The following is a 25384-nucleotide window of genomic DNA, read 5'->3' on the forward strand; positions in this document are numbered from 1 at the left end:
GTGGCGGGGTGTTCTTCCTGTGCAGTTTCAGCTGCAGGCCTTTGACATCGTGTGCAGCACGTCGTGGGCCAGCAGAGACAAGTGCTGCGAGCTCCCTGGTCTGGTGAGGTCAAAGTTCACTCTCCTCATTTAAAAGGTTTAGTTTAGTTAATGATATTAATATTAATTCATTGAGTTCAGTTCATAGAACCCGAGTTCTGCTGCAGACGTCCTCCTAAGAGTCCACGTCCTCAAGTCCTCTGATGTATTTAGAACATGTCTGGTGTCCTGCATTAACGTGTGTGAGGATCATTGCAGCATTTCACTTCTTGCATAACGTTTATCTCTAAAGATAATCAGTGGGTGGAAGTTAGAGCTCATGCCCCCCCTTCCTGCCTCACGTCCTGAGATGAAACGCTTCACTGAAACAGATCAGCGTCACTCATCTCACCGCGCGTCTTCTTCTCTGTCTTCTGTGTCTTCATCGTCGTCCAGAGGAAGGAGGAGGACTGCCCGGCTATGCCCAAAGCCTGCACCTGCACCCAGGACAGCAAAGGCCCCCCCGGGCCGGCCGGACCCCCGGTGAGCAGCGCACCCCCCTGCCCCCTCCCGAGAGGCGTATTACATCCCAAACATGACGACTTCTTCAAAAATTCTAACAACCAGGAAACACAAATGTCCCTAAAGCGGTTCTGTGGGTTCAGACGGTTTCTAGTCCCTCAGTTGATTACACACACACACACACACACACACAGACAGACACACACACACACACATCATCATCTCCATGTGCATAATCAACCTCTGCTCTTCATGTTCACACAGGGAGGCTCAGGCATCAGAGGAGCCCGAGGAGATCGTGGAGAGCCAGGTCCAGTGGTAAGTCCTCATAGACGTTCAGCTTCCCTCATCTTCACAGATGAAATGTTCTGTAAATTGATGCTTGGATCGGATTGTAAATCAATGTCCCAGAAAGAGACGCGTACCAACTAAGAAGGAACTCAAAATAACTCCAGAGCGACTAAAGGAACCCGTGTGGTTGGAGCCGTGTTGTTTTCATCTCGTAGTTTGTGTCACACGCTGCCTGCAGGGTCCTGACGATGCGTCACAGCGCCACAAAAGGACCAAATTCCATCAGGCGTGTAACATTTGTTTATTACATGACAGAAGAAAAATACAAAAGCGCAATGCTAAATGCTAACGTTAGCTTTGCAGGCTACGGCCTGGTGCCAATAAACCCCAACAATGCCCCCCCCCCCCCCCCCCCCCACTAGACTCACAGCTCTGCAGCTGACAAAACCCCCAGAAGCAAAAGCAAATATGGATGAAACAAACACCTGCTGGCCAGAGGAAGAAGAGGAGTGAGAGGAAGAATGGGCCCCCAGGGGCCTTCACGTGGAAATCTGTTACATCACTTGCATCGATTTTTCATCTTTTCTTTCTCACAGATAAAATGTTTGGATCCGCCGTCGGTTCGATTCCACGTTCCTTCCGGGCCGATGTAACCTCTTGTCTTCTCAAAAAGGTCGTTCACGCTCACGCCGACCCCCCAGGCCCTGTTACATGTATCACAAAACACAGAGTTAGGTCTGACAATCCTGCTCTGAAGAAGTTCTTTAGAAGAAGATTCACATCATTTAAACAGATTATCTGTCTTTTTTCATTGTTTCTCCTGCTGTGAAGCAGCAGTAATTATCCTGAGCTGTCGTTAGATCCATGGCTCCTTAAATAAATATATAAATAAATACAAGTTCAGAATGAGCTTAATAGATCCATATGATAATGTGATGAAGAGGTTCTCACTGATATGATATGGTACTTTTGTCCACCCATTCCCATTCCCATGTCCATTCCGTCCTCTGTGAGCTCATGGCCTTCAGGCCGATCCAGAAGGTTCCTGGTTTACTCAGCGAGCTGACGAACCCCTGACCATCCGGCAACAAGAAGCAGAAGTTCTGAATCCATCTCTGGGTTAGGGGACATGGGACAGGTCGCGAGCAGGTCACCAGACACCCACCTGTTCCTCGGGGGACGTTATCATCACCAGGTCGGCTCCTCGGCTGCGACAGTCCTCCCGGCTCTCCGTCCAGTTCCTCTTCTCGGTGGATTTGTAGTAGCAGCTGCGTTGAAACGCGCTCCATTCTGCACTCAGGGTGATCAGCACAGATTCACATCATTTCACAGTAAATGTGTGAGATTTACCACCTGAACCCCAGTGGGCCCGTCACATGATGTCATGTGACCCAACCCCCCCCCATGGACTTCCACTCCCAACTCCAACCACTTTGTCTTAAGGAGTTACGAAATGCACTAAAAGCTGAAGCCCGAGCCCCGGTCTCACCGGACGTGTTCCCCCCGGTCCGGTTCTTGAGGACCCCCTGGCACCTGGCCTCCAGCTCCTTGCAGCGGAGGTCTCCAGGCAGGAGGGACACACCTGGGGGGGGAAGAGGCAGGGACAGTGAGGGGACGTCAACGTCCTCCAGGGAGGTTGTGAGAAGGAGACAAAGACCAGGTCCTCACGGCCGGCCAACTGGACGACGAGCCCGACCCCCAGCAGGACGCAGAGGAGGACCAGAACCACGACGGCAGCTTGCAGGAGCTTCTTCTGGACGTCAGGGGGAGGCCTCTGATTGGCTGCTAATGCAGAGCCTTTGATCAAACAACAACTTTTTTAAATTCAACTTTTGCACCAAAACAAAAGAATCTGATCCAGTGTTTAACGTTAAAGTGTTGAAGGTGTGTATTGATCTGGTGAGAAGGTGGAAGAAGGTCGAATTCTGTCTTTGAGGCATTTCTTACATAACTTGTATTCAGTGGTAGAAGAAGTCGTACCTGTTTCTGGGCGAGCGTGGCACTGGGTGGACGTCCCCACGCTGTCGTAGATGTCCACGATCCTCTCCTCCTGATCTCCACCCAATTGTCCTTGACAGTGTGTCCCATCCATAGAAAAGTTCTCGTAGATGTTGGAGGACATTTGGATGTGCGTCCCTTCGCTCCTCGTCTTCGTCTCTGTGTGTTCGTCACGAGGAAGTCGCATCGCCACATTTCTACCAGCGTACAGTGGAAAAAAAAGCCAGATGACGTTTTTTTTTCTTCCTTTGAGCGTGTGAAGCGCAGCTGATCTGAGATCTGCGGTTGGTCTCTGTGAAGTCAGAATGTTCACAGATAATGAGGTTTAATTAGAAGAAAAGTTGCTTCTAGTAGCACAGACATTTAATTAAACAGCTCAATGAAATGAGGGGACACCAAACCCTTTAAAAAGTGAACTCTCTCTCCAGCTGATCTCAAATCAGCTCATCGTCCCTCCGTAGAGGTAACCGAGGTAACCGGGATGAGCCAATCAGCAGAGAGTGTTGTTGTTAACACGTTGTCCCTCTCTGTCTCTGTCTCCAGGGGCCGACCGGGGCCGTGGGGGACACGGGTCCGCCAGGACCTCAGGGGCCACAGGGGCCGCAGGGCCACAGCGGGCGCTCCATCATCGGACCCCCGGTGAGACACATGTCACAGACTCGGATGCTCGTGTTGTGCCATCGTGGTTCTTCTCTGATGCGTTTTGTCTTTTGGCCCTGCAGGGAGGTCCAGGAGAGCGAGGACAGAAAGGTGAAGCGGGACAACAAGGCGTGCAGGTGAATCCAAGTCGACGGCTCCACGTTCTTTCCTTCCTGACGTTCCTGAACGTTGTTGTTTGAATCTCGCTGGCGTTGGAGCCTGCAGCCCAGTGCTCGCCCACCACGCCCCTTCACCCACAGCTCAGATGGCAGGTTGCCGTGGTTACTCCTTTGTTGGGCCCCCGAGAGCCCTTTAGGAGGCAAATAGACGTAAAGGTTGATTTCTGTTGTTCCAATCTGAGTCTGTGGATTTGACCTCCACGTGTCTCCTGCCTCTTCTCATGAAAAAGAGTCCAGTTCAGACCGTTCAAAGTGTTTTTGGACCAGTGTTCCCATCGCAGATCTGTACGTAATGTTCTTAACTTAAAATGAGTCGACGGTTAAACGGTCATTGAATAGAATATTAGAAGGTGTGAGCCTCTTCTCCTCCTGCTCTTCCTTCAGGGACTGGCTGGAAGACCTGGAGCTCCAGGCAGAGAAGGACCCGCAGGACCCAGGGTGAGTCGCCCTTACTAATACTTCTTCTTCTACACATAGTTAACACATTCTAGAGCTTCCTAACCCGTGTTTCTTCTTCTCCTCCTCAGGGCCTGCCGGGTAATGACGGGCCCCCGGGCCGACCGGGCCCCTCAGGAACCATCGTAAGAGCCCCTTTACGTGTTGTGTGTCCTTGTGGTTCCACCTGCAGCCCCCCACACTTCATCTTCAGACGCACTACGAGTTCATGTTAACCTGATAATAATAATAATAACCTCATAATAACACTATAACTACAGACTTAAGCTTCTTCCTTCACAGCACTACATTAAAGAGTCTGTCTGTGTCTCCTCAGGGGACGCCAGGAGCCCCGGGGGCCCCAGGTAACACCGGCTCTTCAGGGAAACCAGGAGATCTGGGACCTCCGGTGAGTCCATCAGTCAGGTCCAACAGCTGGAGCCTCAGATACTCGTAGGACTCATTGAGGACACGTCCTCACCTCCTGTCCCTCCTGAGACAACAGCTAATTGAACAGCTGTAATAATAATAATGATCATATAACTTTAAGAAGAAGATCAAGCCCTCTTTGGGTGTTGTCTCATACCGACTTTTATTTGTTGTGATAAAGTTTTCTTTCAGCCTTTTTTCAACTGACTACTTAGAGGATCTGTTGGATATTTTGATATCAGTTTTAACATTACAGAGAGACACGAGCTGTGAGACAAAAGTGATGCATGAAAGAAAGTCTTTTTTTCTATTTTGACTCAAAAACAGGTGGCATCATCTTTGCGTATTCTTGAAATTAAACTTTTATGGTCTAAATAAGACAAAAAGCATCCGTGCTTCTTCTAATGACAGAATTCAAACACATCTGGAGGAGCCTGAAGGCTTCTGTCCCGTGTGGAACATGTGGCGGTGCTTTCAGCCTCTTGTGGACGGAACGAGTACTTCAACAACACCATGATACGTTCCTCCCTCACCTGTTCCCACAGGGAGATCTAGAAATGGGTCAGCTGACTTTTATTCAGGAACGTTCCCTCAGGGCTTCTGCACAGATTTTTCTTCTTAAAGCACTGCAGCTACAAATTAAGACTCCAGTCTTAACACAGTTGTAGAAAATAAAATAAAAATAAGGCCCCTCCTCAGAGCTCTAAACAAACCAGAACAGGAAGAACAAAGTGTTGCAGGTGTGCTTCAGAGCTTCCAGAGATCCGCTTGTCTACGCCGTCCCGTGACATCCGGACCGCTTCCACATTAACTCCTGTCTCCTCCCCACTGCAGGGTCTTCCTGGAAGCAAAGGCGAGAGAGGTGAACGGGTAAGTGGCACTAAGTTCTTTCCCTCGCCAGAGTCCGGTTGCACAGGTTTATCCTTTATACAGCAACCCATCTAGCGACGGATGGACACGTCCATCAGGACCCTTTAGTTCCATCAAAACCAACAGGTTCTGCTGATGTGTCTGCAGGGGGACCTCCAGTCGACCTCGTCCGTCCAGGACATCGCCAGGCAGGTCTGTGAGCAGCTGATCCAGAGTGAGTACCGGGCCCCGCCGAATAAAATCATCGTCCGCGTGGTTTGGTGTCTCCTTGAGGTCGCTTCACTTATCGTTGTAGTTTGAAGGAACCTCTCAGGTGTCTTTGATTCATCTGCTGGAGACACTTCTCTCTTTTTGTTGTTGCCAGGTCACATGACGCGCTACAACTCCATCCTCAACCACGTGCCCAGTCCACCAGTTTCCATCCGCACTGTGCCAGGACCCCCCGGGGAGCCCGGCAGGCAGGGGACCCCGGGGCCCCAGGGAGAACAGGGACCCTCGGGTAGACCGGGCTTCCCAGGACAGAACGGGCAGAACGGGCAGCCCGGAGAGAGAGGTAAAGGGGCCGAGGGGCCCGTCAGATGTTTACCTGTCCACATGTGTCCTGTTTTACCTGTGTGTGTGTGTGTGTGTGTGTGTGTGTGTGTGTGTGTGTGTGTGTGTGTGTGTGTGTGTGTGTGTGTGTGTGTGTGTGTGTGTGTGTGTGTGTGTGTGTGTGTGTGTGTGTGTGTGTTCAGGTCAATCAGGAGAAAAGGGTGAGAAAGGATCTCCAGGCGTTGGAGTCCAAGGCCCCCGAGGACCTCCAGGACCCCCCGGTACCTGAAACCACACTGAGCCAGACGGCGCCCCTCCACTGTCCACCTGGGCCTCACTAACTCCTCCTCTCCTTCCAGGTGCCCAGGGGCAAGGCAGACCTGGCAGCCAGGGTCCGTCAGGGCGACCCGGGAACCCCGGCTCTCCTGGTCGGCCCGGTAACCCCGGACCCGTTGGCTCCGCCGGGCCTCCGGGCTACTGCGACCAGAACTCGTGTGTGGGCTACAACGTGGGAGGTACGTAAGGGCCCTGAAATGAGATCAAAGGTGGTTCAATAATCGGACTGCTGGGTAATCACAGCCACTGAGAGCCTTTCATCCATGAAAAGAGACCCTAGAGGAATTAATCTCTACAGTAAATCATTTGTAAATATAAATTCAGATATGTGTATATATACATCACCTTTTGATACTCTTGAACTCACACGGCTCATCTTGCTCCTCCACGGTGTGGGTGCTACTTGAGTATTAACGGCAGAACTTCCAAAATAAGAAGAAGAAATGTTTTCCATTTTAATTTAAACAACCTGCTGATGCTCGAGGGTCACACATTGATCTGTGACATTCATTGTGACAGTTCCGGGCCCCAAAGAAAACCCGGCATGAGTTGTCTTTACTCGTCAAATGCACAATTGTGTTACTGTGCGTTGAGGTTAAAGGTCACACGGTATCAGCTGACCCGCTTTGAGTCGGACACACAATAAAATTACCGTCATAAAAGTCAAATGTTAAGTGGTTTACAGGCAAAAAGACACAACAAAGGGAATGACAGAAATGATCTTAGTGAGTAATTTAAATAAAATCTGTTCATCATGAAATCAGTTTATTTGTATCAACCTGGTCTTAATTTCATGTTTCTAAAAATCCAAAGGCGTCATTCTATTCTTCTCTCTCCCAAAACGCTGATTTACAGATATGAACTTTTTGAGTGTGTTCATGTGATTTGTTGAGGATAAGACGTCATGCGTTGACCTCTCACAATCATCTGCTGATTCATTTTTCTTCTAGATTATGATTCATCCAGTTCCTCTATTTTAAAGCCGCACTGACACTTAAAAACTCCTGTAACATAAAAAAAACGTTTAACGGCCGTAAAAAATTATCCTTTATTTTAATTTGAAAAATACCACGTGAAAACCTTTAACTTTGATAGTCTCAGTGTTGATTTATTCCCACTAAGTATTTTGGCCATTGCAGGTAAAATAAAGTAATAAATACGGAGGCAGGTCGAGAGGTAAAATAGAATGTTCTGTGTGACTGTTCTAAATGTGTGAAGGAACCACATGGCTTCACTCTGCAGTAAGTTATTATGTGTGAGCGAGGAGAACATTCACTCACAATAGAAGTGTTAATCATCATTTATCATCATGGGATTTTAAATCTTGTTTTTCTTGATGTCTTTGGAGGGCCGACAAGCTCCTTTTAGAAAAACAGACCCTTTTTCTACGTTCTCTTGTATTAAATTGTGATGTAATTAAATATCATGTGATGACATTGATCCAACGTTAAGTTAAGTGGTTCCATGACTCATTGTAAACAGTTACTGTACATTATGGGTCAATAATGTTCCCAACCAATCAGAATGCTGGATTTCCTCTACCTGTATTATAATTAATAAATAACACATCTAATCATTGCCTGCAAATCTCACAATAAACTAGAATCTTTGTGTGAATCCTTCCGTCTAACTCTGCTTTCAATTGGTAACCCTTGGTAACGGTAACCTTTTATAACCCATCGTACCCCTTTGTATCCCGTGCTAATCCCTAGTAACACTTGATATCTCTTGGCATCCCTTCTTAACCCTTGGTATCCCTTCTTAACCCTTGATATCCCTTCTTAACCCTTGGTATCCCTTCTTAACCCTTGATATCCCTTCTTAACCCTTGGTACACCTTCTTAACCCTTGATATCCCTTCTTAACCCTTGGTACACCTTCTTTACCCTTGATATCCCTTCTTAACTCCTGCTATTCCTTCTTAACTCTTGGTATGCCTTCTTAACCCTTGGTATCCCTTCTTAACCCTTGGTATCCCTTCTTAACCCTTGGTATCCCTTCTTAACCCTTGGTATGCCTTCTTAACCCTTGGTATCCCTTCTTAACCCATGGTATCCCTTCTTAACTCCTGGTATCCCTTCTTAACCCATGGTATCCCTTCTTAACTCTTGGTATCCCTTCTTAACCCTTGATATCCCTTCTTAACTCCTGGTATCCCTTCTTAACTCTTGGTATCCCTTCTTAACCCTTGATATCCCTTCTTAACTCCTGGTATCCCTTCTTAACTCTTGGTATTCCTTCTAATCTCTTGGTATCCCTTCTTAACCCTTATTATCCCTTATTAACCCTTGGTATCCCTTCTTAACCCTTGGTATCCCTTCTTAACCCTTGGTATCCCTTCTTAACCCTTGGTATGCCTTCTTAACCCTTGGTATCCCTTCTTAACCCATGGTATCCCTTCTTAACTCCTGGTATCCCTTCTTAACCCATGGTATCCCTTCTTAACTCTTGGTATCCCTTCTTAACCCTTGATATCCCTTCTTAACTCCTGGTATCCCTTCTTAACTCTTGGTATCCCTTCTTAACCCTTGATATCCCTTCTTAACTCCTGGTATCCCTTCTTAACTCTTGGTATTCCTTCTAATCTCTAGGTATCCCTTCTTAACCCTTATTATCCCTTATTAACCCTTGGTATCCCTTGTCCCTCCTCCCATCTTTTGGGCTCTCGCTGACTTCCTCCCTGTGTGACTGGTGCATGCCGGTTGCCTTGCTTGGTTGGCATTGCAGAGGGCAATGATGATGTCACTGACCGCGGCGCTCTCCCCGCAGTCCAACTGCCGCCCAACGTCTTCCAGAACTACGGCGAGGTTGAGGAGGAGGACCCCTACCGCTTCTACGAGCCCAACTACCCGGCCCCGCGCCCCGTGGACCCCGACGACCCGGAGTTCCAGCAGGACGGCGTCGACCTGAGCTCCCCTGGCGTGGCCCGCGGTGCCCGCAGCACGGAGGGGGGGCGCAAGAAAGGAGTCAGCCTGAAGGGGAGGGTAAAGGGAGGTGCGATGACGCCGCCCGGACTAATTTAACGAGAGGAGGGGGTCAGAGTCGCAGACTAATCAACAAGTGCCTGATGTAGAGGATTTCTTATGGACATCGTAGGTGGGGGGGGGGGGCAGGTTATCAGGTGGGGACTCTCAACTCATCTCTGCTTTGAATCAACTCCCGGACGACAGGTTTGTTTTTGTCGTCCCAAAGGGTTAGGCGTCGCATGGTTTAATGCCTGGGGACTGATCGGAGGTCCGGTCCTCAGCGCTCGGACCCGGCTGCTTACGTCCTCCTGTTCAAACCCACAAACACAAAAGCTGCCACGAATCATTGACACACAGAGGAACGGGCGGCTTACAGCGAACTAACAACTATAAATATACTATAATAACAACTTTAAATTGTCTGGCTGCACAAACCACATCGATCCCATCTGTAAATGATTTTTTATGTACCTGTCAGCCGGTAAAGAAATGACCGTATCTTTAAACAACTTAACATAAGGATCTGCTTTTGTCCACCAAATACTGAAGTTAAAAAGTCACCCACTTTTCAACAGGTGAAGCCTGTCTGTAATATTAAGATTATTTCCTCCCTCCGTAAACAAACCCACTCAGAAGTGGATGCCGGTTCACGACCACACAGCGGGAAGGTGAAGCCGGTAACTACGACAACAGTTCTAATCTAAACCTCAGTAATTATTCATGAGTGTGTTTACACTCCTCGGGTTTGTTTCCAAGGCTCATAAACTCTTCAACTGAGACGCTTCCCAAAATGTTTATTTATGTCCCGTTCTGCTTCTCTTTGGGCTTTTTACCCACAGTCGTAGACGTCGTCACACACCAGGATCGTGTGTTTGTTTATTATTGATTTATTTAGCTCATATTAATGTTGATTATGACAAATGATAAAAATGTTCTTATACTTTAGTTCTTATACTTTAGAGTAAATGTATTAATGGTTCCTGGATGCTTTTGTTGTGTTTTTTTCTAATTCTTTTTCTGAATAATCTCCATTCATAACATTTGTTTTACTGCTAATCTTTGCCTCCAGGACCGGATGAATAAAACTTGAGTTGAACCATTGTAATTGTGTTGTTGTTTTTGCTGTCATCTGTTTGGCTCAGAGGGACTCTACATGGACCATCATTCACTAAATGAACATCATGCTGCATTGAAGAAGACTTGAAACTAGAGACTGAGACCATAAACTCATGTTTACAATGTTTACTGAGGGAATAAATCAAGAGAGAAGTAGAGTCATTTCCTCATAGACGTCTATGGGAGCAGAGGAGTCGCCCCCTGCTGGTCACTACACAGAAGTAGAGTCATTTCCTCATAGACGTCTATGGGAGCAGAGGAGTCGCCCCCTGCTGGTCACTACACAGAAGTAGAGTCATTTCCTCATAGACGTCTATGGGAGCAGAGGAGTCGCCCCCTGCTGGTCACTACACAGAAGTAGAGTCATTTCCTCATAGACGTCTATGGGAGCAGAGGAGTCGCCCCCTGCTGGTCACTACACAGAAGTAGAGTCATTTCCTCATAGACGTCTATGAGAAAACCAGCAGAGTCGCCCCCTGCTGGTCACTACACAGAATGCAGCTCTGACTTCATCACAACATAAAATAAAGAGCTGTATAACTAAAAATGGGCAAAATGAGATGACAGAAGGGAAGTCAGTGTTTACAGAACGCCACACTCACTGCCGACTGAACCGTGAATATTATCTGACTAAATACACTTTTTAATCCTTAAACTCTGATCCTTTAAGACACTTTAAGACCTTTCAAACACAAGACTTAATACCTGAGACAAAGTGTTCCACGTGGTTTACGTCACCTTCTCATAGACTTCTGTGGAACCAGACGATGGTGGTCACTACAGAGAATGCTTTGCTTTGTATTCACTCTTCAGATCCAGAGGTTGACTCCTGGATGCAAACCAAAATGTCTCGTTCCAAATAATGTGGTACCTTCCAGAATCTACAAACCGTAATATTACATTTATCATAAACGTGAATCATACAAATAAGTGTAGACTTGATGAAATACATATTTTGTTTTTTTGAACTGCATTTTCTATCGGTCAGTATTTGTGTGTGTGTGTGTGTGTGTTTTCGCCCCCCAGCTCAGCGGGTTGAGCAGCCTCTCGGGTGTAAATATGATCTGAAGTGTAGATGAGAGTGATTCATTATTCACGTTTACAGAGGGAGACGCGGGCCGGGAAATCAATTAGCTCCTGCGTCACCACGGTAACGCCCAGGCTGCTTTCATCCCTCTCTGCGTGAGGACGGCTGCTGTAATGACATTGCAGTGATTAACAGGATTTTTTATTATTCAGAGCAACGAGTTGCTCCAGACGTTTACTACTATTCCCTTTTGTTTTCTCTCTGAACACCAGATTTTGTAACATTTCACTGCAGATATATTATATTATAAATATTAAGGTAGCTATCTTCTTCTCCTGTTTCCTTCATAAAGTTACTGTATACTTACTGCAGTCAAGGAGTGAAACCCGGGACCTCGTGGCTGTGAGGCCATGGTGCAAACCACCACTCCACACACTCAGATGATCCCTTTGTTCCTCTTCTGGGCCATGATTTGATTTTTATGTGTAGTTAGAAAAAAGCATCATGATTTCATCTTTTTGTTCCGTGACAATTTAAAAAAAGATCATAAATATCTGTCCATTATATCGGTGCTACAGAATATCCGATGGACTTTGGGTTCGTCTGTCACGCCCCTGATGAGACCACAACGCATGCTAACACGTTCTTGTAGAATCATTTCAATGTCACCTCAAAGGGCCAAAGGAACCGGCCCTCATCATGGAAACAAGGCCTAAATGAAGGAATGAACAAGCATTAATTATGACACAATCAACAACAAGGGTCCTCTAAGGCCCCCTCCTCATACAGAAGACAGGATGCACAGCACCGTAAATCATGGTATCACACGTGCTTGCAGTCGTTTCTATTGTAGGAGACAGTTTTTATCTAAATATCAGGAAAAGGCGGGTTGTTTTATTCTCATTTATTTGTTGATTTATATTGTTAATCATTTACTGAGTAAATAATGCTGTGAGAAACACGCAGTGGAGTAAAATGAGTAATGAATCAGAGAGGCTGTGGGTGTAGAGGTACACAATTTACTTGAATAAATACCCGTAGTAATAGTACATGTTACTGTAATCTTTGAGTAAACATTGATACCCAGGACACAACGTGCTGAGTCACTGATTCCTTTGTGTAGTGTGTGTTTGTGTGCGCTGCTCTTTACACTTTGACACGTTTATTGATCCGTCTGCGTTCTTCAGCATGTCGGACATTCGCTCCTCATTCTTTTTATAGATGATAAACCCCTCTCTTTATGATCAATAGTTATTTCAGGGGCTTTTTTCTGCCATGATGCACAAACCATCAGCAGATATCTCATGCCTTTAAATTGTGATGATTTGTTATGTTTTATTACGTATCATTATTATTATGCCTCAATATGATCCCATCTTGATTTTATGACACAATAAACTAAATTCTAACGAGCAGTTTTCCTGTTACCGATGCAGATCCCCCCCCCCCCCCCCCCCGGCACAGTGAGCTGAGCTGTGACTCCCATAATGACTTGTGTTTCTGCTTGATTGGATTGATTGTGGAAGGAGGCCAGCAAGGCGCTGCAGAAGAGGGAAACCACACGGCTGCTTTCCTCTGTGAGCGGCGGAATCAGTCACGTCTGTGTGATTAAAAACTTAATAAAAGCCTCCTTTGTGTCTCCGTTTACATAAATATCGCTTTCTTCTTTCGAACCACAATTATATGCAAAGTTCCCCCCCCCCCCCCCCTGTGTGTCGCACATTGTGCTGTTTGTGTAGACGGCTCAGATGCTCTGGAGATATGAGGGAAAGAACCATCGAAGCCAAGTTCTGGACTAACATGGACTATAAATAAAAGAATACTACATGTTCCCCTGTGGACTACAAAGAGATAGGAGACAAGTACAATGGGGATTAAGGCAACTAAAAATGTGTCTACAAAGAGAAGTACAACAATCAATAATCATCATCAATAAGGGACGTAAAACAGCTTTAAAGATACACAACAACTGCACAGAGATACACAACTGCAACAAAGGATACAAAACAACTAGAAGAGATTCAAAATGACCACAACCTGACTGAAGCGTCTTTGCATCCTTTAATCTGTTGTTTTAAGTACACTCACCTTTTTGTCAGAGACATTGTTGGTTTTGCAAAGGGCTGCAAAGCACAAATTAGTGATGCTCGTTCTATTTTTTTAAGATGATTTTTGAGTTTTGAGTGGCTTGTTTTTTAACTTTTTGTTGCTAAGCGATGCCGGTCTAAACTGCGCTGATTGGTTGCAGCCGGTTCTTCTGCCCGGCAACATTCCCTGATTGTGTATTCTGGAGCTTCCAGCTGCAGACGACTCACTCCTCACATCTGTACTTTGATGGCTCGGATCTAGTTGTACATCGGCTTATTTGATCAAATGTAACTTTCTTGACCAACTTCGGACTGGCGTCCGCTCTCAGGACGGAAACCTGCTGCTGAATGAATGGATGAATTAAGAGAACGTGGACACGTGAAGGTGCGATTGTTCTCCCAAGTTTAAAGTTCAATATGTTCATATATTAAAACATGGAGATAGAAACACAAACTATGTCTTCTTTCATTCTGAAACGTTGTGGTTGTAGCGCCACAAGGCTGCAAGGTACTAAGTTAAATCAGTCTTTGGTCAGATTGAAATTCAGAGCAATAACGGAACAACTGATATTAACTGTTTGGACACCATTGTGCAAAGAAAATAAACAGGATCATGTAATAAGTAAACTAATAGCATAAAATATAATAACTGTCAATTAGAAATATATTGAGAAATGAGATGGATGGAACAAAACAAACAACTCTGCTTGAAAGGTGACCTCTGACCTTGTGGAGGGAAACACAGCTTCGTTTTCTGCTTAGAAACGATCCCAGTGTAACATTCTAGTGACTCGGGACGTTCTCCCTCGTCATCACAGAGGTTAAAGGTCATCGATTGCCTGGGGTCAACCATAAACCCGCTCACCGCGCAAGGGGCCCGGCGCACGCGCTCCTGCAGGTGTCGCTCTCGCTCCTGTTTTCACAGACCCGCGCGGGATGAGTCCACGTTTGTGTCACATTATCACGTGGTCAGCTCCGGCGGGAACGTTTACCAACACACGTGTGTGTATCTGAACTTATTGTAGTTTGCTACGTGGATGATATAACGTAAAGGGAGGGGGCCGAGGGGTGGGGGGAGCTGCTGTATGTGGGGTCATCAAACAGGTGTCAAGTATTAATTAATATATCATATTTAATGTACTTCTTTCATGTATTGTGTTTACAAGAAGGTGGGTCATAATGGCATTAAGACCAATAATAATTAAAAAAAGAATCAGAAAAAGAGACCCCCCCCCACGCGCACACACACACACACACACGCGGCTCGTGACATCATAAGCACCTCTAGCTGTCCTGTGCATTTCTATTTCACGTCATTTTCTTTTCCTTTTTTTGCATCCTATGCAAATGCGGTGACGTAGGAGGTCATGTGGTTTCTGTCGTCGATCCCCCTATGAGCAGCGAGGAGGGTTTTTCTTCCTCCCTCCCTCGCTCCTGTTGTCTTTACGTTAGCTATGCTACACTCTTTACTGTACCCAGCGCGAGCTCCACGCGGGGTACCCGGGAATAAGCAACTTCCAGCCCGCGGCCCGCCACCGGGACACCACGCGCAGGTAGGAGCGGGGGGGTTGCGGCGCGCGCGTGTGTGCGTGTGTGTGTGTGGGGGGGACTTCTTATTTATTCAACTCCTGGTGGGGACATTTTTCAACCAAAAGTAGACCGCAAAAGTGAAGTTGTGGAGGCAGCTCGGTCCCCGCTAGACTCGCTGCCCGTGGCCGGGGCTGGGTGTCTCTTGCCCGGGTTCCAGCCGCTAACACCCCCCGCCCCCGCCCTCCTTCCTCCATCGCGGGGATTCACCTTTGCTTATCACCCCGCTAAAAAACAGCACCTGGCTGTCAGGTAACTTCGGTCGGCCGGTGGGGGCTTCTCAGTTGTCTGGATGTCATCCGGTCCGCTGTGTTTGTTGTTGTTGTTGTTTTTACGGGAAACAACTTTTTCCATGCCCCCCCGTTTCCTCACGCACGAGCGCCCCCCCGTTAAAAGTGCATATAATAAGCGCATTAGCCAGCGGAGCTAGCCCCCCCTCCCTGTTAATGACGGGGGGGGGGGGGGGTAAACGCTTTAGCTTTAGCCCCTTACCCCTCGTTTCTCCAGACGGGTGTCTAATGTCGGGAAATGTTCTGGTCTTGTCCGACGCCCCTTCCCCCCTCCTTTTTAATTCCGTTTCTCCTGTCCGACTCCGCATCCCTCCCCCGGGGGCCATGGAACAACGTAGTAGTTCACTGCCCCGGTGACGGCGAGCGACGTGGCGGCCTCACGGGCGCGCTGCGCCGGCAGCGGCGTGTCCGTCGCCCCGCTGCTCGGTTCATCCCGGGTTAGCTTAGCACAGACAGCCGGTCTGGCTGCTCGGGTCACCTGAGGTGAGCCGTGCGGCGGCGGGCTGTAACACACGCACACACCCCGCCGCCTGCGCGCCGCCGGGAGCCGAAACCACAAACTCACGCATGTGCGTGTTTTATTTTTAAGCAGATTGACGGGTTCTTTGACGCCTGTAACGGCCGCTCCGGTATGCGTACCGATCGGCCCGGTTAAAGTGACCCAGTTTGGGATAAAACCGACTGGTTTCCTCCTAAAACCACCGGTTGTTGTTGACTTCTTCAGCGGGTTCACGGGGGGGTGAAGGCGGCTGGTGTCCCCCGACTGGCCCGGTGTCTGCTCGGTACGTCTCACGGGGACTTTGCCGCCAGTTCAGACTGGTTTGCTACGGTTTGGTGCACCGACCAGTGCAGTAAACAGTGGGACGCCTGTCAGACCGGTTCGGACCGGTTCGGGCTGCTGGTTTGAAATGGTTGAGTAGAAGCCACAGTGTGTATGGTACTGGTTTGAATGGGAACTGGCTGTCGTTGGTAGACTGGTTTTAACTGGTTTACGCAGAAATAAGAGGCCCGTATTCTGGTTCTTACAAGGAGTCAGGGATACTGGTTTGTAAAATAAAAACTGGTTTTAACTGGTTCGGGTCACCAGTATGTGCATAAAGGCTTTTATTTGGCAACAGGTGGAAACGGTGCGTGAAACTGGTTTGTAAAGCTGGCTGCCACTTCCTCTAGTGGTGGACTGGTTGTGAACTGGTTTGTGGAAGAATGTTTGATCCTGACTGGTTCCGGCTGCTGGTATGAACACTATTCTGTTTTACAGTGTTGTATTCATGGGAACGGGCTGTGCGTGTGCTTGATACTGGTTTGTAGAGCGATGGCAGACTGGTTTGAACTGGTTCACGCTGTACTGTACTCTGGTTTTCAAGCTGTCCTATAGACGTATTGATCGGCATCATGATGAATGTTTTTGGCTACTGGCAGGTTTGTTTCCGGACAGGAACGTGCGGTTGTCATGGAGACGGAGCAGTTTACACGGCGTGGTGTTTTTTGGTGTATGGGTAAACTTTAGTTAATGGTTTTCTAACATCATAAATAATTAGGCTGACCTTTGACCCCTTAGCCCCCCCCCAAAAAAAGCAATCCACTTCAGTGTTTTCTCTGGTGAGGGGGGGGGCGTTGGAGTCCCCTCAGGAGAGGCCCGTGTTCGCCAGCGGCTCCTCCTTTACTGCCCGGAGACGCCGTTAGCAACCAGCAGCCCCTCGATGTGGAGGGGGGGTCAGATAATAAAACCAATATTATCTCCCTCTCTCTTGTCCTGGCTCATAATCACATTTCCTCTGTTTTTGTCTCATATTTAGCCGCCATTGTCTCGCCGTGTCAGGCGTTTTAATCCCGTGATGTGGATGCAGGGATCAGTCCGTCACGCCGCCGTCCTCCGGCTCAGAGCTCGCTCTCTGGCTGCTAGTCATTTGTCCCGAAAGACACACACACACACACACACACACACACACACACACACTGCTGTTTCTTTGACTCACACACTTCTCGCTGGTCGGCAGGAAGTGCAGCTGTGATTTTGCTGTTGTCACCTAACCTGTTACTCTGATACACACACACACACACACACTCTTTATTTATGATTCATCACATCATTGGTTTTTAGGGCTGAGAATTACCGCTTGGCGCACGTTTAAAAAAATATTTTTGTGTCATTTGTGGTGGTTGAAATGGACCCCATTGTGTGTTTGTTTTGCCCTCGGTGGCATTCGGTCATGGGGGTTTATGGCAGCTATACAAACCGCAACACACACACACACACTCTGTCTTTCTCTGTGTCAAACTGCTATTCATTTCACACACACACGTGCAGAAAGCATGCATCACAGCTGCATCTTGCGCACAAACACACACACACACACACACACACACATCTTATTGCTTTATTTCCTACGGACAGAAACACACACGTGTTTATTTAGTGCTGTATGAAATAGTGAGAGTGGGTGTGTGTGAGCATGCCAGGTTGTGCGTGACTGAGGCAAGTAGTGGGAATTGTGTGTGTCTCTGCTGGAGCTCTTCGTTGGGAAACCACACACACACACACACACACACACACACACACACACACACACACACACACACACACACACACACACACACAGGCTCCCAGCTGGACCGAACCCACCTTGCACGTGGACTGGGAGATTTTAGGGATTCATAAGAAGCTCTTATTTTGGCGGCGGTGCTTTTTTCCTCCCTGTTGCAGAATCCTCTCTGAAGGAGATGATATAAGAATCTGTGGTTGTCATATTTGGGCTCGGCGCTGGAAGCTTTCATTACGCGCCGTGGAACCAGTGCTCCAAAACATTCATAACTCCCTTTTTTAACTCTCTGCTTATTTAATTTAAAATGTAATGCGCTTCATCCCACTCGCCCAAATTGGCGGTTTAACAGACCTGTGCACACAGACAACGACGTCGCGGCTCGTAATATTGAATCGTAATGTGTTTGTCTTCCAGTGCGTGGTGAGTCGGCCATGCAGGAGGTGATGCTGCAGTAAGGGTTGGTAACAAGGGATTACTAACTTAGAAATCCATCTCCAACTGTTCTGTATCCACATCGCCCTCCGAAATCCAGTTTGAGGGGCTTTAGTATTCATCAATACGCCAATGTTTCACATCATTTCATAGCGATGCAACACTTTTTCAATAAAAGCTTTTAATATATTCACAGGCAGCGAAGCAAGTGGGATCCTCTCTGTCAGTCTGTGAGTGACCAGCAGGGGGCGACTCCTCTGCTCCCATAGACGTCTATGAGGAAATGACTCTATTTCTGTGTAGTGACCAGCAGGGGGCGACTCCTCTGCTCCCATAGACGTCTATGAGGAAATGACTCTACTTCTGTGTAGTGACCAGCAGGGGGCGACTCCTCTGCTCCCATAGACGTCTATGAGGAAATGACTCTACTTCTGTGTAGTGACCAGCAGGGGGCGACTCCTCTGCTCCCATAGACGTCTATGAGGAAATGACTCTACTTCTGTGTAGTGACCAGCAGGGGGCGACTCCTCTGCTCCCATAGACGTCTATGAGGAAATGACTCTACTTCTGTGTAGTGACCAGCAGGGGGCGACTCCTCTGCTCCCATAGACGTCTATGAGGAAATGACTCTACTTCTGTGTAGTGACCAGCAGGGGGCGACTCCTCTGCTGCCATTGACGTCTATGAGGAAATGACTCTACTTCTGTGTAGTGACCAGCAGGGGGCAACTCCTCTGCTCCCATAGACTTCTATGAGGAAATGACTACTTCTGTGTAGTGACCAGCAGGGGGCGACTCCTCTGCTCCCATAGACGTTTATGAGGAAATGACTCTACTTCTGTGTAGTGACCAGCAGGGGGCGACTCCTCTGCTCCCATAGACGTCTATGAGGAAATTACTCTACTTCTGTGTAGTGACCAGCAGGGGGCGACTCCTCTGCTCCCATAGACGTCTATGAGGAAATTACTCTACTTCTGTGTAGTGACCAGCAGGGGGCGACTCCTCTGGTCCCATAGACGTCTATGAGGAAATGACTCTACTTCTGTGTAGTGACCAGCAGGGGGCGACTCCTCTGCTCCCATAGACGTCTATGAGGAAATGACTCTACTTCTCTCTTGATTTATTCCCTCAGTAAACATTGTAAACATGAGTTTATGGTCTCAGTCTCTAGTTTCAAGTCTTCTTCAATGCAGCATGATGTTCATTTAGTGAATGATGGTCCATTTAGACTCAAACAGACCACCAAATACTTTTCAACCGGTTACAGTGAAATAAATATGTGCCGTAGGGAATGAAATAAGCAGCCTGAAGTAATTCTGTATCTGCTGATGTCAAACCGAATGCTTCCATCAGCCTCAGAACCCACTTAAACTGTTTGTCAGCACGTAAATAAGTGTCATAAAAGGTCAAATATTGTTCTGCTCGCTTAAAGTATAACTGGAACATACACAACATGTTAGAGGTTATGAGAGGTCATTTCCCTGGATCCAACGTACACGCTTGTAATTGTGTGACTTTTGTTTTTAGCAAGAGGAGGTGGAAAATTTAAGGCTATTGAATACTGGTGAATAAAATACCCAGAGATCAGCGTTGACTCCTTGGAGAATGGCGTAAATTGTCTCTAGTGTACGTCCTAATGTCAGGAAGCCTTCAAAGACGATGACTCCACTCGTAAGAACACGGGACAAATGCTGAGGAGATGAAAACCAGCTCAGAGCTGTAATTAATATTAATGTAGCACGCAAATACAAGTGCGACTTCACTTCTGTCGTAAGAAGAACAGAGCTCTCCTGCAGGGAGCCGCGTGACGGATAAACAACAACAACCGTGGACACCTCGTCCTCCTCCCCCTTACTCCCAAACGCCCCCCCCCCCCTCTTCCTCCAAGCCGCCTTACAGTGCAGGTTCCTCTTAGTGCTCACAGTGTGAGGAGCTTCTTCTCATCACGTCTGGTCTCTGGAGCGTTTCTCTTGGACTGCTTTGTGTTTTTAAGTCTCTGTTGGAAGACGGTGCACAAACCCCGCTAACGGCAGGGTGGGGATAGAACCCCCCCCCCCACCCCCCCCCGTCGCTTTCACATCATTCACATAATTTGCTGAATGTTTTTTCAATTAGTTTATTTTTATGCCATCAGTCCTCTGCTGAAAGTAGGTGTCACTTTTGTTTTTCTGCTTCTTTTTGTGACATCTCATCTTTAGAGCGAAAACACTTCAGAAACAGATGCTGTGTTTGTTATCACTGTTTATTTTATTTAGATTTATTTCCCTTAAACCACCAAGATGGGATTTTATTCATGAAGAGAGAGGAGACTGCTTATTTAGTCATTAAAGCCTGCAGAGTGCGTTCTCAATTACTCATCACATGAGTGACCAGCAGCAGCAACAAAAACCTGCTGTGATTCCCCCCCCCCCCCCCAAACTGCCCCCCCCCCCCCTGCATCTGGAGCGTTAATTTAAACCTTGTTCCAAACCCTCATTTGCCCGGAGAAAGCTTATTGAGCGGCTGCCTCTTTTTCATCAGCTGCCCTCATTGATATTCATTCGTTTCCTCGCAATCACACCTGCCCCCCCCCTCCACAAACACACACACACACTCTAACCCCCCCCCCCCCCCCCCGGGAGAGGAAGATGTGTTCAGGCTCCAGAGAACTTCGGCTCCAGATTCCTGTGTTCAGCCTGCAGAGGAATTAAAGAGCTGCTTTATGGTTATTCATCTTTTTACTGTTGTGATTATTTGATTATTTCATTAGTGATAATCAATATCTCCCACCTACTCCTGTCAGTAGTTTTTCTTTTAGGAAACCAAACTGCCCACAAAGCTGTCTTCAAGTCGTGTTCCAGCAACGACGAACTTTACAGTACTAAAACACACATCAATACATAGAACTATACACAATTGACACCCTAAAGTGTGTGTGTGTGCGTGTGTGTGTGTGTGTGTAACATGAAATGCACCAAACTCGATGTGTGGCTGCCGTTGACTCGGTGGCGGTGCGTCATCCACACCTCTGGCGGCCATGTTGGCTGCAGGTCAGCTGACACGCCCTTTTTTCATTCAGTTTTGACTAACTGTGGATTAAAAAAAGATGATGATGATGAATCTCACACAAGCAACGGTGGCCTGTTATAATAACACATCTGTACTCACCTATTAGGACGTGACACACAGGGAATTGAACATCTGGAACAGCTGTTCTTGGAATGACCTGCAGGGCAATATTTGGCGAGATAGATTTACTTCCCCCTCAAGTCTCTTTGTGGAAGTAACTTCCTGTTCAGCCTAGTGACTCTTTCACATATAAATGGGAACAAACGCTTAGCGTTTTAGGAGAAGATTGCTGCTTTGTTTTCATTTGTGATCTTCTTGGATCAGATCCATCCTGCTCTGTTGGATCCCTCGGCCTCCATCTCTCCCGCTGCAGCGTCCCTGAGAGACGCTAACGAGCTGCCAGGCTTTAATCCAAATGTACTTATTACAGTTTAATGCAGGGAAGGAGGAAGCAGCGTTCTTCTTCTGCACGACAACCACCAGCTTCCTGCTGAGGTTCTCGGCTCTGAGGGCCGATGGTGGGAAATAAGGAGTTGATATCAGCTGATGGCCTTATTCCTAATCTGATGAGTGTGACGTGGCGTCACTGCTTTGATTGTAGCATGGTATCGTGGTTCTTTCTATTTCGGCGTGACGCCGTCCTTCAATGATGGAACAGTAAAAACAGACGAATGAAAAGCCTCAAAGATCCGAGGAGCGTCTCACGGCTCAGCGTGTGAGTGTAAATCATTTAGCGTTTTATGGCCTCTTTTCACATGAAAACACCATTTGCACTCAGGAAGTCATCGTGCCAGATGAGCTGGACCTTAATATTTTAATTTTAAGTTCCGCACACGTCGAACTAAAACATCTGACATTACTCACCGCTAGTTTCAGACCTTGGCGGGACGGGGCTCGATTCCTCCTCGTGCGTCACCACGACAACCGGAAACACGTCTCTGGAATCACCAGATGTCTCCTGACGTCTTGTTTAGACATCACTTCCTGCCCTGCAGACGTTTCAAATCTGCACCGATAAACCCAAAGCCACCTCCAGCTGCTTTAACCCCGACCGGAACTCCTCTTCCTCCCTCCTTTGTCCTCACCTCCTTTCTTGTCCCTCTCCTCGTCCTCTCGAAAGTTAAATGACCTTTTCACCTGCAGTCAGATAAACACTGGTCCTCCTGAAGCAGGTGACTTGTAGTCAGGTGGTGTTTGGACATCTATTTCATTGCTTTGTGGAATAACCTGCAGATTTGTTTCGGATAAAGGGGCTGGATGAACCAGATTAGGTTGTGCAGTTTGAACATTTGGGGGATATTGCTCCCCTGCACACTACATTACCCACAATCCCCTTCTCTTTGAACAGATGAAGCATCTTGAGACTGTAAGCTGCAGCTCAGGTTCAATTCAAAGTGACTTTGGATTCACACATTGCTCTGGTGCAGCATGAAATACAAGCAGGGTGTTCATTGTGGAGTCGTTGGACTTAAAGTCCCAAACGGAGTCTGAAGGTCCTGGGGACGTCCTTGAGGACGGTTGTGTGGAGGAGGTGAAGCGTGTTCTTATAGGAAGCGACTCGGCTCTCTGTTCTGTGTTTTCTTCTCTGGTCGCCTACCTTTCCCTGAGGTTTTCAAACATGCACCTCCTCTGCCAACCCCCCCCCCCCCCCCCCAGGTCCTCCTCCTTGGTTACCCACAGTTTCCTGCTTCACCTCTTGAACCCAGCCACCAGCCCGGGAATGGAGCGCAGGGCAGGAATGCGGCGCCTAGTCCGAGCCAAGAACACAAAATCAAGGATGGCCCCGCCCCCTGGGAACCAGAGCCACGTTGTGATTGGCTTGCCTCTGTAGGCTGACCACTGACACTCTTGGCCAATTGGCTGCCTTTGCATCTTCTGTGTGTGTGTGTGTGTGTGTTAGTTCTCGTTAGCATCACTGTAACCGTGTCTCTCACACACACACACACACACACACACGTGGGCGTCGTCAGAACATCAAAAGCAGGTCGCTATAGGCCGGGTTTCTGCTCACACTATTAATAGACTCCACCTCATCCTGCGGGGGGGGGTGGTGGTGTGTGTAAGGCGGGTCAGTTGGCCGCGTCATCGGGGACGCCGGCTGGTTGTCATAATGCAGAGATGGAGACGAGCGACACAAAGTGACAGCAGGGAGGCTTAAATGATTCTGGTCCCACGTGAATAAAGTTTTCTCCTCAACAGTGGTGGTGACATCATGGATCATGTGACTTTGTAAACAACCAATCGGAAGGAGGTTCTCTTCACTTGCATTATGATGCGTTCAGGCTCTCTGTGAAAACAAGAACATTATAACGTTAATGTGCTGTGAATTGAGTAAATATTACATTTTTCTACTTTGTTAACTTGTCATTTTTGACCTCGACCAACTTTGGGGACAATATTTTAGTGTTGACCATTTGTACTTTTGAATCAAATCTAAAAATGTATATACACAATTGTACTTTTTATGAATAATGATCAGTAATGAGACTATACTGACTTAATAATAATAATGTTGATAATAAATAACGAATGATGAGACGTCTGAACCTACAACTTTGTGTTTTCTGCGTCATTTCTCACGATGACAAAACGCTGTGAAAACATGTCCCGCATTTACACAGTTACCCTCTGACCCTCCCCCAGCAACAAGGAGGTCTTCTGACGCGTTAATGGTTATTTGTCTTTACTCATCAGCTGGAGGGGGGGGGGGGGGGGTACTCGGTTGGAGTCTGGCTCCTCCACCCATCTGCATCTTATTTGAATTTCCTGCTTGCATAATTCCTCAGTTAATGGAGAACTGCTCGGCAACCGCCACAGCTGCTTGGCCTTTCCTGCCTGGCAAAGAGGGAGGGGGAGGGGGGGGGGGGGGGAAGATATACAAATATTTAGAATGGAGAGGGAAAAAAAGCACAAGTAATGTGGAGGCTAAAAAACACCTACAGTATAGAGGAGGAATGACTCCTCCCCTTTCTACCATGTGATTGTTGACCTCACGAGGAGGCCCCTCCCTGCACTGGTCTTGTTCGGGGGTTATATCCCCAACTCCTCTGCTCCCATAGACGTCTATGGGGAAATGACTCTACTTCTGGGTAGTGACCAGCAGGGGGCGACTCCTCTGCTCCCATAGACGTCTATGAGGAAATGACTCTACTTCTGTGTAGTGACCAGCAGGGGGCGACTCCTCTGCTCCCATAGACGTCTATGAGGAAATGACTCTACTTCTGTGTAGTGACCAGCAGGGGGCGACTCCTCTGCTCCCATAGACGTCTATGAGGAAATGACTCTACTTCTGTGTAGTGACCAGCAGGGGGCGACTCCTCTGCTCCCATAGACGTCTATGAGGAATGATATCATAATCATGATATTTACTAACGGGAGTAATAATGAGTATTTGGCAAATGTTACCCAAAATATGAACCAATTTGGACGTGAGAAAATTTGCTCAAGTTGTAGCCAACAATGTCATGACTCCATTGACACATTATGATTATATATTTTAACCGAGTTATATTAACTGCTTTCAATTTGATGTTTGAAACTGTTATTGGAAGCATCTTTTTCCACAGATACGATGATCGGCTGCTAACGAGTCATTTTTGTGATCGGTGCCAATTGTCAAAATGTGAAATAACGTTTAACGTCTAAACCCCCCCCCCCCCCCCCGAGATGATCCCATAGCAACAATTTACATGATTAACACTTCAAACACCTTCACTTCTAAGTGAAAAAAATCTCACAACTGAAATTGTGGTAATTTCAAAATAAAATATGGAATTATAAATTTGTACAGACGGGAGCTGACCTTTTGGTTTTTGTGTGTGTGTGTCTGTGTGTGTGTGTGTGTGTGTGTGTGTGTGTGTGTGAAAGCACACAAATATATAAAGAAAAGGAGAGTAAAAACATCTAATAAGAAGTTGTTGTTGTGTGTGTGCAATACAATCAACAACTTCTTATTAGATGTTTTTACTCTCCTTTTCTTTATATATTTGTGTGTTTTAACACACACACACACACACACACTGTTGTGTCTGGTTTTATTAC

At 47.2% G+C, this 25384-nt stretch overlaps 2 protein-coding genes and 1 long non-coding RNA gene across 4 annotated transcripts in view; 2 read left to right on the forward strand and 1 right to left on the reverse strand.

The window, feature by feature from the left end:
- LOC119218918 (collagen alpha-1(XIV) chain-like) overlaps positions 1 to 10315 on the forward strand; it is a 45305-nt gene extending 34990 nt beyond the window's left edge. The window contains exons 35-48 of the mRNA XM_037473707.2: positions 26 to 103; positions 475 to 561; positions 805 to 858; positions 3373 to 3468; positions 3552 to 3605; positions 4032 to 4085; positions 4175 to 4228; positions 4420 to 4491; positions 5346 to 5381; positions 5529 to 5595; positions 5746 to 5934; positions 6116 to 6193; positions 6272 to 6427; positions 9018 to 10315. Of these exons, the coding sequence (XP_037329604.2) occupies positions 26 to 103; positions 475 to 561; positions 805 to 858; positions 3373 to 3468; positions 3552 to 3605; positions 4032 to 4085; positions 4175 to 4228; positions 4420 to 4491; positions 5346 to 5381; positions 5529 to 5595; positions 5746 to 5934; positions 6116 to 6193; positions 6272 to 6427; positions 9018 to 9271 (1329 nt within the window). The 3' untranslated portion in view covers positions 9272 to 10315. The remainder of the gene's footprint in view (positions 1 to 25; positions 104 to 474; positions 562 to 804; positions 859 to 3372; positions 3469 to 3551; positions 3606 to 4031; positions 4086 to 4174; positions 4229 to 4419; positions 4492 to 5345; positions 5382 to 5528; positions 5596 to 5745; positions 5935 to 6115; positions 6194 to 6271; positions 6428 to 9017) is intronic.
- Positions 10316 to 14806: 4491 nt separating this feature from the next.
- Positions 14807 to 25384, forward strand: part of LOC119218936 (zinc fingers and homeoboxes protein 2-like) — a 42989-nt gene continuing 32411 nt past the window's right edge. For both annotated transcript variants that reach the window (XM_037473735.2, XM_062558451.1), the window contains exon 1: positions 14807 to 14997. The gene's annotated coding sequence lies outside the window, so the exon portion shown is untranslated. The remainder of the gene's footprint in view (positions 14998 to 25384) is intronic.
- LOC134107112 (uncharacterized) lies at positions 20945 to 22605 on the reverse strand. Its single transcript, XR_009942628.1, has 3 exons — positions 22208 to 22605; positions 21443 to 21984; positions 20945 to 21363 (listed from the first exon to the last, which is right to left on the reverse strand). It is a non-coding gene; the product is annotated as an uncharacterized LOC134107112 (long non-coding RNA).

This window comes from Pungitius pungitius, chromosome 17, assembly GCF_949316345.1.
Source record: "Pungitius pungitius chromosome 17, fPunPun2.1, whole genome shotgun sequence".
Lineage (NCBI taxonomy): Eukaryota > Metazoa > Chordata > Actinopteri > Perciformes > Gasterosteidae > Pungitius > Pungitius pungitius.